At 45.0% G+C, this 19,370-nt stretch overlaps 1 protein-coding gene across 3 annotated transcripts in view; it reads left to right on the top strand.

Moving 5' to 3' along the window:
* Siah3 (siah E3 ubiquitin protein ligase family member 3) overlaps nt 1-18,577 on the top strand; it is a 65,967-nt gene extending 47,390 nt beyond the window's left edge. The window contains exons 1-2 of one of the 3 annotated variants that reach the window (XR_001231838.1): nt 14,203-14,911; nt 17,595-17,680. Coding sequence is in view for 2 of the 3 variants with exons in the window: in XM_013506955.1 (XP_013362409.1) it covers nt 14,519-14,680; nt 17,595-18,257 (825 nt within the window). In the remaining variant the exon portion in view is untranslated. Of the gene's footprint in view, nt 1-14,202; nt 14,912-17,594 lie in introns of those variants that run through there. The other 2 variants (XM_013506955.1, XM_005409091.1) reach the window with 2 other exon arrangements.
* The last annotated feature ends 793 nt before the right edge of the window (nt 18,578-19,370 follow it).

The raw sequence follows: 19,370 nt of genomic DNA, 5'->3' as shown, positions 1-19,370 counted from the left end.
CCTCAAACAGCTTCTTCCTCTCCCTTACATATGCAAACTATCCACTCCCGGGCGGGTGCAGCTCTCACACCCATATTCAACTCTAATAGCCTGCCCCATATCCGCAGGAGGCTTTGGGGGGACACACAGACATAAACCATAACACCTTCCCACAGGATAGCTATGGAAGCCAGACCTCATCCCTCTCTCCTCAATGAATGAGGCAAGAGGAGAGGTCACCCACAAAGACAGTGTTCTCTCATTACCAATTCAGGTCCCATGGAAACCCTTGCAGGGGCCCTTAATTTCTTGTGTTAAAACAACACATGATGTGACCCCAGCACAATCTCTAATAGGTAGCATGGGTCGACAATTATTCATTTGTACTAGTGCCTTCATATGACGGGCTGAGATGAAAATTTGTCCTCTTCCTGGCAAGAGCTATAAATTAGTTTTATGCCACTGTTAAACCCAGAGGCAAAAAAAGAAAGGGCTTGGAAGTGGGGGAGGGTCAGCAAGTAAGGCCTGGCTGCTCCCAACAGCAAAGCAAGCTGCTCTGGGGCTTGTGGCCAAGGGAGCCTAGAGACACAGATCAATGAAACCAGGCCACAAATAAAATGACATGGTGCGACCGAGACATGACAGTGGCGTTTTTGGCAACCTGAACTAAATCTTATTTTTGTTCTTACCCCCAATATCTGGCAGGACTGGATGCATGTGGCAATTTCGTCTCTCTTAGCAGATCTGAATAAAGCCAATTATGCCTCCTCCACGTGAGTTCTCCAAAGCCCTAAGAACCTCTAAAAAAGCTAGTGTCCATCTACATTTTTTACTTGTCATTGTCCCACAAGCTCTCAGGAAGAACAAAATGGCTTACAAGACTGTGCATGGGGAAAAAAAGACTCTACACGGAAAATTTTGGCATTTCTATTGAAAAGAGACACTGAAAACAAGCACACAGTACAATGTTCACATCACCATCGGGACAGCGACACTTGAGAGTTTTTTCTTCTCTTCTTTGTATGATATAGAATTCTCTAAAATGTTTGTGATGAGACTATATTATCTCCTGATCAGAAAAAAATTAAGTTTAAAATCCATCCACCATCAACCTACAATTATCTGTGGGTTTCTTTCTAAAGAAAGGAAGTTGATGCAGACCATCTAGAGCCTGGGGAAATTGCCCGTGCCTGACTCTGGAATATGTTACATATATTTTTTGTCTCTCAGAAGATTTAGCTTCCTAATTATACTTTTGTCTTTACTTAATATTAGAATTAGTTCTAAGTCCCTGAGCTCCCTTGCCAACTAATGAGTTAAATTAAATGGGAAGGAAAAGTCAGCTTGGAATGAAATAAAATATGAGCTACAGATAATCCACATGGGAGCAATTGAGTGTTGGCACCTGGCACGGAGACGGGCAGGAAGTGCTCAAATCCTGTAGCCAGGCACTGCAACTAACTCCTAGGCCTTGGGGAAGATCCTTCTCCATTCTGTGCTCAAGGGTTTGTGTGTCTTAGTCAGCATTCCAATGCTGAGACATAACACCTAACCCCAAAACTAAAAGGAGAGATTTATTTTGCCTGACAATCTCAGAGGTTTCTGTCCATGGTTGGCTGGCTCCAGGGTAGAAAAATCTGGACTGAAGGGCATGGAGGAGGAAATCTGCTCAGCTCCTATCAGCCAGGAAAGTAAAGGAAAAGTCAGGAAGGAGGGGGGCATAGGCCAGACATTGTCCCCTAGGTCACACTCTCACGGCCCAGCCAGACACACCAAAGAGTGTGCTTTAGTAATCTTCTAGACCTCTTTCAAGCCAATTAAATTGGCAAACAAGATTGTCACATCTTGTATGCAAGTTTCTTGTAATAATGTCCTCACCTCCAGAACATGACATGAGGATTAGATAAAAAAATGGATCTGATGTGCTTAGAATAGACACTCAGCAAGGGTAGGTCAGGTCACTGTTTCAGGATTTGCATCCATAGAATATTTTTTCTTATAAATGGATTTCACTCTTTAAAACACATTGTAGTCCCTGGAGGGAGGGCCCCCGGCGCACGGGGAGCCATGCAGCCAAGAGCGCTGTGGCACACTGGCTGCCGCTGCTCAATTGAGAACTATCATGACAGAGAAACAATGACACAATTGGCCCACCATGCACTGGCTGCAGATGCCCACCTAAGGACGTGTGTGCATCATTCAAACATGGAAAAGACCCTGGGAATACATGCTATACAAAGGGCCACTCTTGCTCCTGCCATTGAGAACCAGAAAGGTCTAGAGTCAGCAGAGGAGAAGCTGCTGAATAAGGACTCAGAGAACATGAGAATGCAGACTAAGCCCGAGGGGTTAGAGGTCCTGTGGACTGGGGTCATGAGAGCCGCTCAGAAGCTGTAAACCAGGAGGACCTTGCACAATACATGTGGAGACTCCCTGGAAGCCATTCTTCCCCTGACAGTACAGGCTGTGGTGGAGTCCCAGAGAAGTCTGCAGCAGGATTCCTGCTGCCTGTGCTGACAGTTGGGGAGAGGACACTAACTGGTTGTGGGGTCCCAATGCGATGGGAGGCTGGAGAGAAAACACTATAAAAAATGGCTTTCGCCCCAGACGGCTCACTTGATTGTTGACAACCCTTAGGCTGTAACTACTTGTTAGATCCTTCTTGTGTATCTCTGTCTTCCTGAGAAACCACTTCTAAGATACCAATATGTATTACAGCAGTCATTGATATTTTCCTACTAATCTATCCATAACTCTGTAATGTTTGTATTGTTCCTATCCTATTTCATAAATGGATGCATGTTTATTATTATGTGTTTCCTACAACAACCATTGAGAATAGTTAATGATTATTCAATAGGTCACTCATGTATAGTTCTATTTATTTTCTTTCGAAGATACCTAAGTAGAGTACAACAACTATTGATAATCTCCTACCTCTTCTGTCTGTAACTCACTATTATTTGTCTATTTGTTTTCCTGAGAAACTATCTTGTAGATAACAATATGTAAAACAATAACCATTGATAATTTCCTACCACTTTGTTTGCAATTTGGTAAGCCCCCCCCATTATTGTCATCCTTCTTTTATTCTTTAAAATAAAAAAAATAAAAAATAAAAAAATAAAACACATTGTAGTATCCAGGAAGGAGGCAGGTGTCCTCATTGTCACTCACAGTCATAGAAACTGAGGTCTGGAGAAGTGGAAGGAGCTGCCCTTGCCATGTAAAGAGTAGGAAGACTGGAACACACCTCAGTTCTTCATGCGTCTTCCTCCTTTATGTCCCTGCCCCCGACCTACCCTGGGTGTCTTCCCTGTGTGTCAGATTCTTTTTTAGCCTACACAAGGACATTTAAGCTTCAACCTGAGTTCTTCCTTGTAAAGACTTGTGAAGTTTAGCTTGGGAATTGTTAATGAGTGCTTGACCCAGATAAAGTGCTATGGAAATGCAGAGTTCCAGCAAACAGGGAAACTGAAGAAGCGCAGGCCCATCTGGCTACTTGTGATGAGGCTGGTACATTCGCCGAGCTCGGCTGCAGGACTTACCACTATGTATTTTGGAGGGGAAGGCTTTCATGCCATTATCAACTTGCCTTTCATCAGAGATTTTCTCTACTATTAGCATGATGGGAGAAGTTTCTGGCAGCAGTGGAATGAGAGAAGGGAGGCGGAAAAGAGCTTCCAAATCCCCTCCCTTTGCGCATAATTTATATGTAAGTCAAGTGTAATCAAGGCCACTGAAAGTGGATCCTAGCTCCTTCCTCACGTACTACCCAAGGCAAACCCCTTGGTTGCTATCTATCTCCCCAGCCCCTATAACTCTTCTGCCCCTCCCACTGGGTTTAAAGAGGAGAGAGGAGAAAGCAGAAAAGTGGGGCAGTCTGCACTCAGGTAGATTAAAAGACAAACTCGGGCACATTCAACTTTTTAAGAGTTCATTTGAGCAGTGAACAAGTTAGCTCCAGTCTGGAAATGCTTAGGGCTTTCTCTGGAGGTGGTTGAAAGGGAGGCATTATTAGTGTGAATGTAGAGGAGAGACAGGGACAATGTCGCACTGGCTAGTCAGCAATTGCCTTGTTTGGATTTTCCCCCATGGGAGTTCAAGACCATAAAACTGATGCCTATTTGGTCACCTGTGGTTGGCTGAATTTAAGTTGCACTTTACTTATGAAGGAATCCAGGATGTTAGCGCCATCACAATCTAAATAGCCTCTTCTTTAGTTATTTTAGTAGACCTGTGCAAGAAACTGAGTAGGATACAACGCTGGCCATTCTCCTATAAGTCTCCCCTCAGCTGGAAAGCGTTTCCTCCTCTCACTAGAAAAATAAGCTCTCTGAGGACAAGGATCACATGTGCTTTGTCCAGTTCTGTCCCAAGCACTTCCCACAGGATGTAGCATATGCTCCACACATGATTGGTGGAATGAATGAATTCACTATACAACAGTAAGAAGCTGTGGAATTCAGTGGGCTCTGCAGAAAAGCAGGGCATTCGTTCATGTATTATTACTAAAAACTAAGTGAAGGATGCTGCTTCTAAATCCTGAGCATAAAAACCCAATCAAACCAAGTAGTAGGAAACTACAGGTAGCCATAAAATAATGGAGAATTTATTAGCTAAAGCCAGCTCTCTCCTAAAACACAAATCTAAATTCTGTGAAAAGGAAGAAGATAAACGAACTCCCCATTCTGTACTTAAGAAGCCTCTTGCAGGCTCTGCTTCCTACTATTCCCCTGTGAAGTCTTACCAGCTGTCCACAGGACTCTGTATGACTAACAGATCACAAACAGGGCAGCCCCATTACCTCCAGTGTGAAGGTAACCATGAAACCTGCCAGGACTAGAAGGCTGTTAAAGAATCTGAGACTTGCAGGGGAATGACTGAGGTGGTTAAGAACTTTCTACTTGTTTCCTAAAGTAATACTGGGGCTCTTGTGAAGGGAAAAGGGGTTCCCAGCCTGATGTAGCTGGACAAGGAAGAGTGAGTCCAGCCTCTCATTCCTCATAGTGCTGCCTGTGACCCTGCAGCTTTGACAACTCTAGCAGCTGGCACAGACCTGCTAAGTCGGAGTCTGCCTTTTAGCAGGACACCCAGGTGATTTGTGCGCACGCTGCCATGTTTGAGGATCACTGGCTTAGCACACTGTCCACAGAGTAGTGAAAAGAGATTTTTGCTGTTTTTGAGCCACTGGGAAAGTTAAAGATTTACACAAGTGCTTAAAGCCAGGTGCTTTGGGTCAGCGGCCGCTTCACATGTGCCTCCCCCTGCGATGTCCCCGGTCCTAAGGAACGGTGGAGAGGGGGTGAGCCCAGTCTCCCAGGGGATCCTGGAAGTGACCCAAGATGCGAGCAGCCCAGGCTGGCAGAAGGCTGAGGTACTGGAGAATTTGGAACTATGGTAGCAAGAGAGCACTCTCCAATAGGGAAAATGTGAACAAAATCGGCTACAGTTGAAATGTAGTCATTGTGAATTATGGGAAGAAACACATGCATGAGAACAACTTGAACTGCCTCGAAGTAGAATAGACTATCTTAACAACACTAATAAACTTGTCCCTTAGAGACACATGGTGACTGTAATAACTCAAAGATGAATATTGGATGAATGAATTATCTGAGGCTGGCTGGACTGCTAATCTCCCAAGCCCAGAGGGCAGCCACTGTGCTTTTGCCTTCCCCTCAAGCCTCAGACTTTTATTAAATATGTACCAAGCTTCTGAAAAAGATTTGGAGTCAATAAAACACCTGCCCCCACCTCGCTTACAGGGATTTACTTGGAGCTGTCAGAGCTCTTCACAGCTGTAACACTGCAGAGCAAGAAGGAGCCATTTATTCAGCAAGGCCTCCAACCAGAGTTGAGTGAGCCCCCTCACCTTGCAACCATTCTGTGCACTAGTTTCAGTCCTTGGCCCCCAGGTTTAGTCTCAGAAAGGAGGCTTCTCTCATAGAACCAAAAGGCAAGGCTTGGTACATCCTCTTGTTTCCTGGCCTGTGGCTCCCTGGAAGAGTCAAAAACAACTCCACCTTTCTAAACCCACAGGGTTCTAGTATAGCTCTCATCCTCTGTCCTCCACTCCCCTGAGCTACTAACATCACAGGAAACCTGTCAGCCTCCCATAGATGGGCCAAAGGAGCGAAGGGAAGGATGAAAGAAGAGCCCTTCTAGGCTTCTTACTTAAACCCTGTGAGATATGCCCGCTTATCTGTGCTCTGGAAACAGTGGCCATACACATCCATCCTTTGTCTCTTTTCTTGCTTTTTCCTTCCATCCCTCTTTCTCTTCCATGAGCTTAGTCAATGAAAGCTGAGGGAAGGGTCCAGAGGTAATTGTTTCTTCCAGGAGGGGAGAAATGAAGACCTAACTAGAAGGACTTGGATTCCAGGGTGGTTTCTAAGGTCTTCAAGAATCAGTCTTTAGGGTATCATTTTATGAGTCCTGACAGCTAAAAGATGTATAGAAATGCAAGAGACCATACAGAATTGTCTCCCAGTGGGTATATATGTTCAGGAATGGTCTTTACTTACTGAATTGCTGTCAGCATTCTGGTGTTCTTAGGTCTGACTAGAATTTCCGGTGGAAAATGCTCAGCTGAAAGCATTCTAGGGCTTTTTCTCCCACCAGCATCTCCAAACCTTTCCAGACTCCTCCTGTGAACTGATTTCAAAGACTTCCAAATCACATGGTTAGGTAACATCGTAGCAACTGTGCTTCTCTGGTACCCAGATCTGTCTTAATCACGGTCCCTGTCACTGAGACAAAATACAAGATGCCTGAAACTTAAGGAGCAAGATGTTTACTTTGGTTCGCATTTAGGTCCATAGGCAGCTGGCTGCAAGGCAGGATGGCATGGTACAGGAACATGGTGGGAGAAAAGCTGCTGATCTCATGGCAGACAGGAAGTAGGGAGCAAAGGGAGGAGAGAGGGAGGGAAACGGCCCTTCCAGGCCATGCCACCAGTGACCTTCTTTTCTAACCAGACCCTGCCTAATGGCAAGAGCTGTACTGCACCCCTAACCCAATCACCTTCTAAAAGCTCCCCTTGGAGCTTTGGGGGGCTTTGGGCGGATATCTAGGTATAAATCATAATATTTAATGAGAATTTGTTTGCTAATGAAGACATTGGATGAGAGCTGCAGGGAGCTCTAAATATTCTGGAAGGGCACAGTGTTTTTCAGTACATCCAGTTTAGACACAGTGCTAGAAATTTTGTGGGATGGATTCCTCAGCTGCCCTTCCATCAACTGTTCCATGTAACAACAGTAATGATGACAATGACAAATGCTAATAACAGCTACCACCTACAGCCTCCTAACTCTGGGCTAGGTAGTATTACACAGTGTTCTTCAATCTCATTCAGTCCTTATTTCAACCCCATGCGATGGTATCATTCTTACTTTATAAATGAAGGAATTAAAGCCGAAAAAGGTTAATTAATGTGGTCAGGATTTATACCCAAGTGGTTCTGAGTTTGCAATCTGTTTTCTATCTACTCTAAAACCCTTTCCATTTACTCTTGGTCAAATAACACACATCCTATTTTAAGGACAGACATCTGCAGAACTAATTTGCTAATAGTGATGATTTGGAATTAAGATGGTCCTTTGTGTGAAATAGCATGGTCTTCTGCCTTGATTTTGTGTCTCTAGTAATGTGTCTTTTACTGTAATAAATTTTTTTAATTTAGACATTAATTTTATATATTGATTGTCCCTCATATGTGAGTATAAATTCACCCATGGCTGGCAATTTGGAGTCAGACCAGGAGCCAGGATAGGGCAGGTGGGGTGCAATATTTATATTCCAGTAAGCCCAAGCACTGTGGTTTTAAAGTCTGGTGAGAGCTGGTTAGGATCACTTCCTCTTCATCTTACTCTGAACCCACAAATGTGCAGTACAAAGATACACCTAAGAACGGGGATACATGTGAATAGGTGCTGGTCTCCAGTGCCTCCCGAGGCCCTGTGGACCCACAGTCCATAGTCTCAGCAGCCACTAGCTGGGAGAAATTCACCAGATCAAAGGTGTACAGAGCTATGATTTCTTGTCTTTGGTGGACAGACCAGGAGGGAGGAGAAGGTAGGAATGGAGGAAGTCACATCCACATTTCAGAGACATGCCCACTTGGGTCTTCTAAGATAGAACCACTTAAGACCTAAAATAGTTTATCCATTCTTTTGATAGATACATAGATGTGTATATACATAAATATCTTTTAGGTCACTTTCACAGGTTCCAGGGGTTAACATGAGGTCATATCTTTTAGGGGCCACCTATCAACCCACTCCAACTAGTTAAAAGGCTACAGTAGCATAACAGAGAGATGATGTGGGGGACTTGCCCTGAGGTGGTGGCAGTTGGATGGTGAAAAGTGGTTAGATCATATCACTTTTCAATCTTGTCTACTGTAGTGTCTGTTCACCTTTGCACAAAGCCCATCATAGTATAGGATGAAGCCTGGTTTGGAGGAAAGTGAGACAGATAGCTGGCTACAGTAGACAAGTAGGACCACTACAGTAGACAGGTAGGATTGTCACTACATTGTCACTACAGTAGACAGGTAGGATCAAGAGAGAGACATTCATCTTCTCCATATCTACTTATTGGATTCCTTCTTTTTCTAAGCAGTGGCTGGTGCTAGAGACACAGCAGGGAAAAAAACAGATGCAACACTCATCCACCTGGAGCTCACATCACTGTCCAGAAGGAAGACCGGATGTTGAACAAGTGTGTTGTATGTTATAAAGGGTCATGCAACAAACACACCTGACCCAGTCAGAGTAAGGAGTCCCTAAAGGATGAAACGACTTAGCTGAGCAGCTCTCTGCTGCTCTGGGAGGAGGCCGTGGAGTGGGTGAAGAGTTCAGCAGAGCGCACTGAATTTGTGGAGCTCCTGGTCATGCTGTCTTCAAAGACCTGTGTGGCCTTGGGGCAACCTGGCCATCAGATTGTCTCAGACCACCCAGGACACACCTCTGCCCATTGGTAACTTGCTAACACACCTGCTCCCAAAGTTTGCTTTTGCATGTGTAACAGTTTCTAGCAGCCACCATCTCCTTAAGGTTAGAGAATTAACTGCAGCCACAGCAGCCTCTGCTCTTGAGCAGCACTAATGCTTAGAACCAGGGTTGTCCAAACTGGCTAAGGTTGTCCTCCTAGCAAGCTCAGCACATCCCTATAGAGATATTCCTAGTTAGTGGGGCTTCAGATATTTAAATTTTAACCTTTGAACGGCTTGTGCAGACCCTGGTTTCACTTGCCAATTGCAGATGTAAAAGTCTGACAACACAAAAAGTTGCTTTCAGGTAAAAGTCTTTCATATACATGATTTACAAGACTCATCAGCATGCTCCAAGCCCGGAAGATACAAAGCAAAGCCAAAGAGTAAATGGAGAGGGAGCAGCAGTCCTCCAACTGTGGGCTTTGGACTGCAGGCCCGCCTCTAACATATGTAGAGGTCCAGGCAAAAGTATAAGTGGAGGCCCACATACTATATATGTAAATACTTAAAAGTTAAGAATCAAGGTATGAGAGCCTGAAAAATGTTCTATCCTTCTACCTTAATAATCACACCTTCATAACAAGCTGTATGCACAGCTCCCAGCCAGTGATCTGTCTCACTTTCTTCCAAACCAGGCTTCATCCTATACTATGATGGGCTTTGTGCAAAGGTGAACAGACACTACAGTAGACATATCCAAGCATCACTCACACCCTTCAGTCGGCCACACCTTATGTCCTGGGGTTTGCACTCTAGGGGAAGGATTCCTGAGGTAGCATGGGTTGCAAGGAATGGACTTCAAGCCATTGAGAGGAAATCACAGCATCCTAGTTATCCAGGTGGTATGGAAGGGTAGACTGTGGGATTCTGGGTGGACACAGCCCATTAACTGTTCTTCTAATGGGGAGGATTGAGCTGGAGGGAACAGTCTTTGGTAGGGTTGAAGTTACCTCCCACTGACTGAAAACAGAAAATGAGGAGGGACACGTGAGGCATCCTGTCTTCTGTTAGGTCCAAGGGCCTGCTTAGGTGAGGGAAACATGAGTCTAGATCCATCCAGGAGGAGGATGGATCTCCTGTGTTGGTCTGGGGACCAAATTGTGGAAGCAATTTCCCATTAAAGGGGATATGGAGGCTTTCAGTAAGCGCTATAAAAAGTAAAAGCAAAGAAAATACTTCACTGGCAGGAGACATTTCTTTTTGGGAGCTAGTATTATATTTCCATGCTGGCAGCTGGGCTCAGCTCAGCACCTACCTCTTGGTCAGGATCTAGTGCAACTTTTGTGTCTCATCCCTGTCCTGTTCTGGTGAGGAGCTGTCAGGGCAGCCTCCTGATGAGCTCACATCCGTGGGCTTATTTATGCACACAATACATTTTTCTCCAGCAGGTAAAAAGCAAGGACACATGGCAAAGCCTCCAATGCACATGATCCAGAATGGGGTTTTGTTTATGAATGATTCATCCCATCGTTCATTCAGGCAATTTATACTTAGTGAAAGTCTATTACATGCCAAACACTGCAAAGTTCTATGTTTTCCCATCATGGAAGCTGGCAGCAGGCAGATCAAATATAACCACTGTTCTCTATCACCTCCAGCCCAGATGAAAACAGAGACCATCAACTAGTGGTTTTCAGTGCAAGGTGAGATATGGAAAATCTTAACTGCTATATGACTCCTTAAAATGTCAGGGAAGGAGCCACATCCCCCTCTTATAGCAGCTGATGGTCTCAAGCAGACATCACCAGGTGGGACCATGCCTAACAGACCTGAATGATATAAAGGACAGAACCAGAATGCTCCTCATAGAAGAAGCTATTACTAACACATTGATATGGGCAACAAATATGTGTCAAGCATTGGTTGTGTGTTGGGCACTGTACTGGCATGAAACAGTCCATGGTCTGATATCCTCAATGAACAAAAATATTCATGGGCAAATCACATAACCGTGAACATCTAAGGGCTAAGATATAGAAAGTAAAGAAGATCCATGGGATCTTAAGCTTGGGGACTTGGAGATGTATTTTTTGATTTCATGATGTCATCTACATTTTTCTTGCCATTCCTTCATAGAGCCAAGAACTGCATTTATAAGAAGATCAGTTTAGGAGGACTTTGAGACCCTAAACCAGTGTCTGTGTAGACATCTGTCTTGATTTCTTTCATTATTTCTCACCTGTGGGCTTTTAAATAGATTTTCCCACCAAAGTTGTCATATTCCTCTTTTTAAAGTAATACTCCATTTCTTTTTTTTCTTTTTTTTGGTACCGGGAATCAAACTCAGGACCTTATGCTTGCCAGGCAGGCACTTGTGCCACTGAGCTATATCCCCAGCCTCCATTTCTATCTTATCTAATGAGTTGAAGACATAGATAGCTAAAGACTCAAGGCTCTTGTGGGTATTCACTAATGATACCAATTTACAAAATTTTGCTCACTAGAAAAGAAACCTTGGACGCAGTGATATTACAGAAGTGAGGCTCCATTACAATTAAGAGATGGCATCAGACCACCAGAAGTCCTGACACAGAAGCTGGGCATAGAATATTTAGGGAATAAACCTTCAGGAACCATTTGTAAAGGGAGGAATCTCTCTATTTTAACCAGTCCTCACTAATTTCATCAGTGAGAGGCCATTCCTAGAATCCATGATGCTGATTGACAAAGCACTGATTTCACCAAATGAAGACCTATACAGGAGTGGTAATGAACAGCATCTGTTGTGAATCAGAAGCATGGATAGGAAATGAGGCAACTGTCTCAATATCTCTAGAATGTAATCTTTTTAAATAAAATGTTACATGATCATCTTGAAACGTAAATTCTTGATCCAGGAATTAGCAGCTCCTAGGGTACAGTTTAAAAGTATATGTACATGTATGTCACATTCTTCATATTAAAATATTTTAAAGAAAATTGCAGACATCATGCTGTCCAAATGGAGATGTGATCCACCCAAGAACCAAATGTAAACAGGAACTGAGTCTGGTATTGAGGGAAAAGAGCATGCGATGCATTAAGATATCGCAGGGAGTAAAGTCTCGTTGTTATTTTCCTTATTTCTCAACAGTCCACTGTCCTCCTGGGTTTTTTTATGCCTGTGCAACAGTCACACTAGGTTTGAGAAAGAAGACATGAAGAGTCAGGGCACCCCAGGAAAACTGAAAGGGCAACATGTAGCCTTCCTAGGATTTTTAAACACTACAGAATTTGGAAACTGGAGCAGTCGCAATTATTCTCCTTCTGAGCAGACCTGATTTTGAACTTTGTTTAGGCCTTGACTTTATCCCAATATGCTAATACCTGCCTGGAAATGTTGCCCGCTGCAAACACACACACACACACACACACACACACACACACACACACACACACACCCTGCTCTTCCTCCCTTTGTGTGAAATGTACTAATAGCATTTCTTCTCTTCTTCCCTTCACCAAGGACTAAGCACCTTAGCTAATTACTACAAATAAGAGCAGGAGCAAACTCAACGCAATAGTCTGTCATTTAAAATTAGGTGCAAAGTCCTCTTTCCACTGAAATGTATTAGCACAGCAACGTTCCTGGAGTCCAGTGGATAAGAAAAGCAATTCTCTAAGTGATCTTGCTGACCATGGGGAGCAGAGCTGGAGAAAAGGTCGTGTGACATTTCCAGGGCTAGGTTTCCCCTTTGGAAGCAGGATTCAGAGGGATAGCCATTACCAATCAAGGGAGTGTGGCTGATCAAATTAAGAAATGTGTTTTTAAATTCAATTACACCCTCAGTGGAAATGGCCTAGCTAATGCTTAGAGAAAAAATTATACCTAGTCTATAAAGCCTAACATTTTTAAACCCAATTTTGCACATTATTCTAAAGGTTAATACAAAATCTTTCTTCCAAATGGGAAGTTAAATACAGCCAATAGAAAGAAGGCATCTGCTGACTGACTGAGGGGGTTTATCAGTCTGTAAGAGTTCATTAGTTTTAATTAGTGTAATCATTAATGTTGCATTAACAGTTTAGTGAAGGAAAGTAATTACTCACACATCCACAGTATTAGATGGGCAGATTAGAATTCATTTTCCAAAACGATTAGCATTTTGCCAATTAAAAGAATCCTTCTCCCTGCCAGCAGCCCTGTGACCTCCTTTGCCCAAGGATCACTTAAATGAAACTTATTTTGCATCAGAAGGTAGAGCAGGAAAAAATGAAAAATTAAGGCTTCATTCATTAGTGCCTCCTCCCACAGCCCAGCAAGTAAGCAGGTCGCCATGAGTCGATAACATCCCACTCTGTTTGCAATCACACCATTTGGTCTCTTTGGATTATACCCTGGTCCCTTTATAACTGGGTAACAATTTTTTAAAAATACGATAGAAGATGAAGCCAAAAGGAAGAAACAGGAGATTGCAGGTGGATGAACAGTTGGACCTTATTCGGAACGCTATCTCGGGGCAGGCTCTGCTGGTGCCTTGGTGGTATCATGCTGCCCACAGGGGCATAGGTGAGTGTGTTGGACCTTCCTGCTGGTTTCCACTGTACACTGAGGCCTCTTACCCTCAGCTTAGCTTAAGAGACTTTGGGAATATGGCCCAGTTGTTCTCCATCTCCACCAGATTCCCCCTGTCTACCAGTCTTTTGGAAACTTCTTGTGATTTCTTAAACATCCTATGTGCTTTCTTACCTGGCTTCCTCAAACCTGCTCTTCCTGTTGGCAAGTCCTCTGCCAGTTTTCTTAGAGTGGTCACCCTTCATGCTGCACTGTGTGCCCCTCACACTGGCCATAAAAGCTATCTCCCAGCAGAGCCCCTTGTGCTCAGAGTCCTCCTGCAGTATGGGGTGGGGGCTTCATGACCCTCTCTGCACACTACAATCCTTGGGTACCCAAGTCCAATTTATAAAATAGCCTAGAATTTGTGAGAACCCATAAACATCCTCCTAAATACATTAAATCATCTCTAGATTATTTATGATAACTAATGTGGTATGAATGTTATGTGATTTGTTATTAGACTATATATTGTTTCAGGCAGAATGAAAAGGAAAAATTCCACACACATTTTTACAGATTCATTTTGTCAAATATTTTTAATCTGTGGTTGGTTAAAATCATGGATGCAGATACAGCATTTTGCATTGTATTATAATATACACAGTACTAGGGAGTTCGTGAAACAGGAACAAGGATCCTCCTCTCTATTCTCTATTCTTGCAGTTGCTGAACAAATGTTTTGAGTTGTGGACTCACCTCTTTCTTCCCTCACTTTAAGCCCCATAAAAGCTCAGCCCAGGAGGCCTAGCTTATTCAGACCAGCAGCATCGCAGAGGAGGGAACTGAGATGTCTGCATCAGGTGCCATCCCCTCTTCACCCCTCTGCCTCTCCCAGACCACTTCCAAAGAGAGCCAACCCCTGCTAAGTGCATGCCCTGGCCCCTTCTGATGGCAGGCTTCTTGCATGGGTTACCTGTGAAGACACTGGCAAGACTGGAGGGAAAAAGGGACACCAAAGTATTTCCTCTGCACTTCCTCCCTGCTGTGATGTCACAATTCTGATGTTAGCTACACAGATCTCAGCAGATAAAATGGAAAATGGATGGGGGAAGGGCATGGGGAGGATAACTTATCCAGAAGCCACTTCTGAAGTGAGATTTCAGGCATTCCGGTATCAAGGCTCAAGGCTGAGTCAGGAGGCTCCAGGCTCGGCTCTAGGCAAGGTGTGGCTCTCCAGAAGTTTACAGCAGCCTGCGTTCAGCCAGGATACTGCCTGTGCGTGAGTGTCACTTGACTGGTATGGAGACAGGCAGCCATCCTCCAGTGTTAAAAGTCACCAAAATCTTCACCCAAATGCACCAAAGTGGAAAGACCACCTTCGTGTCTTACTTGGCTTCATTTTTAATGCCGTTTTACAGGCTTTATTTAGTATGATCTACTAACAACCCTGTGAGGTAAATATTTTGCCAATAAGAAAAATGCTTTAGTCAAGGCTGCTCCATAAGTAAAGTAAATAAACAAGAGTCTCTTGACATTCCGCCTATGGTTTTCCCTGTCAACGCTCTCTGACACCTTTAACTGATCTGGGCTCCATTCCCAGCCTTATCCCTTAATGAGCTGTGTGATTTTGGGCAAGTGGCTTAGGGCTTACACAAACATACGCATGCAATGTTTCTGTGTCCCAGTTGCTTGATCTATAAGACAAGCACATGTCCTTCTTGCGGTCACTGTAAAGACAGTGTGAGAGCAGAGAGTAGAAGGGGTCAGCATTTGGAGTTTTCCATGACAGCCCCAGACTAGGTGTTCTTGAGCACAGCAGAAGCGGGAAATTTCAGGCTAGGGGGAGAACAAAAGAGGATCCTTGAGCTTGGTTGAAGAAGTGTGTGAGCCCGGGCTTCTTCACCTCAGGAAATGGGAGAAACACCCTCCCTTGCCAGTGAATAAATGGTACGTGTCACCAGCTGGCAAGTGGAAGCTAAGCAAGATTTATTTTTTAAAAATGATAAATTGATCTTTACTGTGAAAAGGCAAGTGATAATTATTGAAATGCACCTACTTTACATAGTATCTCACACTTTGTAGATGCTGCCTACAGTTAGTTCCTCCCCCCACATTTAACAAAAAGGAGAAGTCAGACTCATCACTAGCAGGTTTTAGAACCCAGCCTATTGCATCATAGCTGAAGAGACACTGTCAACTTTGAGGCACTGGGGCCTGGTGGAGGTTTAGGAGAGGTGACAGTAGAATACCCAGTAACTGTCATCTGGAGGAGGCAGAAGCTACTGGAAAGACCGCTGCTGCTCACACTTGCGCAGGGAGACCACGTACTGGCAGCTGGAGCTAACAACTCAAGAACAGCGCTCATCTGATGCCCATCTGCATCTAGGTCACCTCCACTGCCAGGTGGTAATCTCAGTATACCGTGAGCATATGCACATGCTTATGTACAAGTATGTCGTGAATGTGTGGTGTCTGTGTGCATTGTATATATATATATATATACACACACACCTGTATGTTTTTACATGCATCCACATTTGTATGTATCTGTTGCACGCATGGACATGCATACATGCATGACTATGTGAGTATGCATATATGTGAGTGCATGCGTATATTTGTGTAAGCCCTAAGGAAAGGGAAGCCAGGCAGGGCTCCCCAGCTAGCCACATAAGCCAGGAGAGAGAACTCTGGCAGCCACAGAGGTGAATGTGAAAGATGGCTTTTCACCTCATACTCTGTACTTTGTGAATGAATAGAAGCAAAGTGAAGAGGCAGGTGCCAAAGATACACAAAGTCCAGGACACATTTGAAGAGTTAGGGCCGAAGGAACAATCTCTGTCTAAGGGTGGCTTAGGCAATCGCTGCCAGATGAGGTCTTTGTGACTGGAGTGCACTGCAGAACTGCCACATCCCCTACAGGGGCCAGAGCCTGCAGGCTAATTCAAGGCAAGAAATACTCAGGAGTGGAGAGGGAGGGAGCTGAAGGCAAGCATGACTGAGAGTGGGGAAGGTAGGTGTCCCTATATAAAGAGTCATGAGAGGGCTGGGGATTTAGCTCAGCGGCAAAGCACCTGCCTGGCAAGCGCAAGGTCGTGAGTTCGGTTCCTGGTACCAAGAAAAAAACCAACCCCCCCCCCCAAAAAAAAAGAGAGTCATGAGAGGTAAAAATGAATCTATCCCTTGCCAGCCTTGTAACCTCAAGCACATAACTACTGAAGCCTGTTCCTTCAGCTAAAAAATATGAATCACAGTTCTCATGGCGCAGGGAGGACCCTTGTCAAACTGTAATTAATTGTAAGTGTACCAGTGCTGTACCAGCCACACTAAGAGACTCAGCGTCTATCTTGCTCATAGCTGTATCCCTAATGCTTTCGGGCCCTGGTCACAGCAGGTACTCAGTACCTCCTGATTAGCATGACACGTGCTCAGAAGATGCCATCACAGATGTTAGTGCCGTTGAGAGCACTTGTGGACACACCACCATGGAACAAAAGGTCAGGCAATTGTCACAGCAGGGGGTGCCTGGAGGTGAGCCCTGGGGAAGCTGCTCTGGAGCAGAGAGCTAGGAACACGCAAAAATGTGAGTAGGGCAGTCTCAGGAGTCCAGGATGGGGTGCCCTCCATCTCCATGCTCCAAATACTCACCAGTTGCCTGAGGATGGGGGAAATGGAGCCCAAAACAGCATGATTCCTGCAACACTGGGAAGACAAACCGGTATTAGAGAAATTTTGTTCTAAAAATAACGATGATAGAATTTTAAAACCCATTGACCACCATTGGCTGCGCAAAAAATCAACAATGCTAAAAAAGCAAACACAAAGATTTTTTTTTGTTTTTTATGATTGATGACCATCCTGGTGCCTGTTATTTGAGGGAGAAAATTGCCTGTTTGCTTGGGTAGCTTGTTAAAGAATCAGAAAGACATGAATATTGTATTTTCTTGGGCTGATTTTTCAGAATCTCAGCCCCTCTATCTCCTCCGGTACCTACAGTGTTCCTTGTTTTTTTAAAAAATATGACATGTTCTCTGTCCTGGACAGCTTGCCTGCTTTTAACACTTTGGGCACCAGGCAAATTGTAGGGAGAGAGAGATGGGCCTTATGGCCCACTAATGCTCTTCTCTTTTCTTCTAGTATGTGTCCAGCAGACGGGCCATCACTCAGAGCACCTCAGACCAAGGCGGCTTCCACCCTCACCATCTCCCCCCTCACCACCGCCGCCACCACCACCACCTGCGGCATCATGCCCGCCCCCACCTCCTCCACCACCAGGAGGCAGGGCTGCACGCCACCCAGGTGACGCCCTGCATGTGCCCCTTGTTCTCCTGCCAGTGGGAAGGCCACCTGGAGGTGGTAGTGCCCCACCTGCGGCAGATCCACAGGGTTGACATCCTCCAGGGAGCAGAGATTGTCTTCCTGGCCACGGACATGCACTTGCCCGCACCGGCCGACTGGATCATCATGCACTCCTGCCTCGGTCACCACTTTCTGCTGGTGCTAAGGAAGCAGGAGAGGCATGAAGGGCACCCCCAGTTCTTTGCCACCATGATGCTGATTGGGACTCCCACCCAGGCCGACTGCTTCACCTATCGTCTGGAGCTCAACAGAAACCATCGTCGTCTCAAATGGGAGGCCACTCCAAGATCTGTCCTCGAATGTGTGGATTCCATCATCACGGATGGGGACTGCCTGGTCCTCAGCACCTCTCTGGCCCAGCTCTTCTCTGACAATGGCAGCCTCGCCATAGGAATTGCCATCACTGCAACAGAGGTCCACTCCACAGAAGCTGAGATGTGATGCCAGGAGCCACTGGACATTCACACACAGCCACCAAGGGACTCCGACAGGGGGCCTTCAGCCTCCAGATGTCAGGACACCAGACTCCTTTTGGTTCTCTTCTTTCTTCCCTTCATTTTTTTTTTTTTTTTGGGGGGGGGTCTCAGGTACTTTGCTGTATTTAGTATTCGTCTGCCATGGGCATTATATTATGTAAACATCCTGTGATTCAAGATCTTGTCGTGATGTCTGTCCTGCTTTGGTGGTATAGTTTGTAGAATGTTTCTAAGATTTGAGCAGAATAGTTATCCCGCCGCCACCCAATTCCCTTCTCCACTGCTTCCCAAAAGAACAAAAGTCACTATGACCATAAGCAGACCCTGAGGTTGAAAGGAGATTTAGCAGCCAAATAGTTTCTTCCTTCTTTTTCCTATCAATTTCAGAGAGAGCTAAAGCAGCCCTGTGTGAAGGCAGTAGGTTTGGGGAGGGCAGCTGACCAGCTCCATGACAGGTCATGCAGACCAGCCGGGCTCACCTGACATCTTCTCAGGAGATCTCAGGGCTGAAGCCAAGCTACAGGGACATGAGAGGACAGTGTCTCTTCGGCAGACAGGTGACAACAGCTATCAGGGCTGGGGAACATCCAGATACCGAATCATCTTTTGTCAGATTCTGGTGGCCTTACTCCCTGCCTAGCCCACCCCATTCTGTTCTGGAATCAAAGTCCTTAAGTTCCTGGTGCTTTTTTTGGAAATCCCTTTGCTCTCTGTTGAGCAAGTGATAGAAAAGGGTGGGCAAGATGTAGGGGCAGAAAAATAAATAAATTTGGCCTCATCTCAAGGTCACTCTCTCCTCAGAGTTTTATTATCAAGTTGCAAAATCCACTAGAGTCATGCCCTCTTATACCAAGCAGAAGGCCTGCTTCATTCTTGACACTTCCTACAGCAGGACCATGACTGGGTATTGAACACCAAGAACCCTGGGGTCACACCAACGACCCTGGACAGAGAGGGCTGGCTCCAACATTCACGCTCAGGTACCTCCCTTGCCTTGCCTTGCCTTGCCTTGCCTTGCCTTGCCTTGCCTTGCCTTGCCTTGCCTTGCCTTGCCTTGCCTTGCCTTGCCTTGCCTTGC

This window comes from Chinchilla lanigera, unplaced genomic scaffold (genome assembly GCF_000276665.1).
Source record: "Chinchilla lanigera isolate Chin_1 unplaced genomic scaffold, ChiLan1.0 scaffold00117, whole genome shotgun sequence".
NCBI classification, from domain to species: Eukaryota; Metazoa; Chordata; class Mammalia; order Rodentia; family Chinchillidae; genus Chinchilla; species Chinchilla lanigera.
Note: the sequence above shows the minus strand (reverse complement) of the source record. Positions and strands in the feature narration are given on the sequence as shown.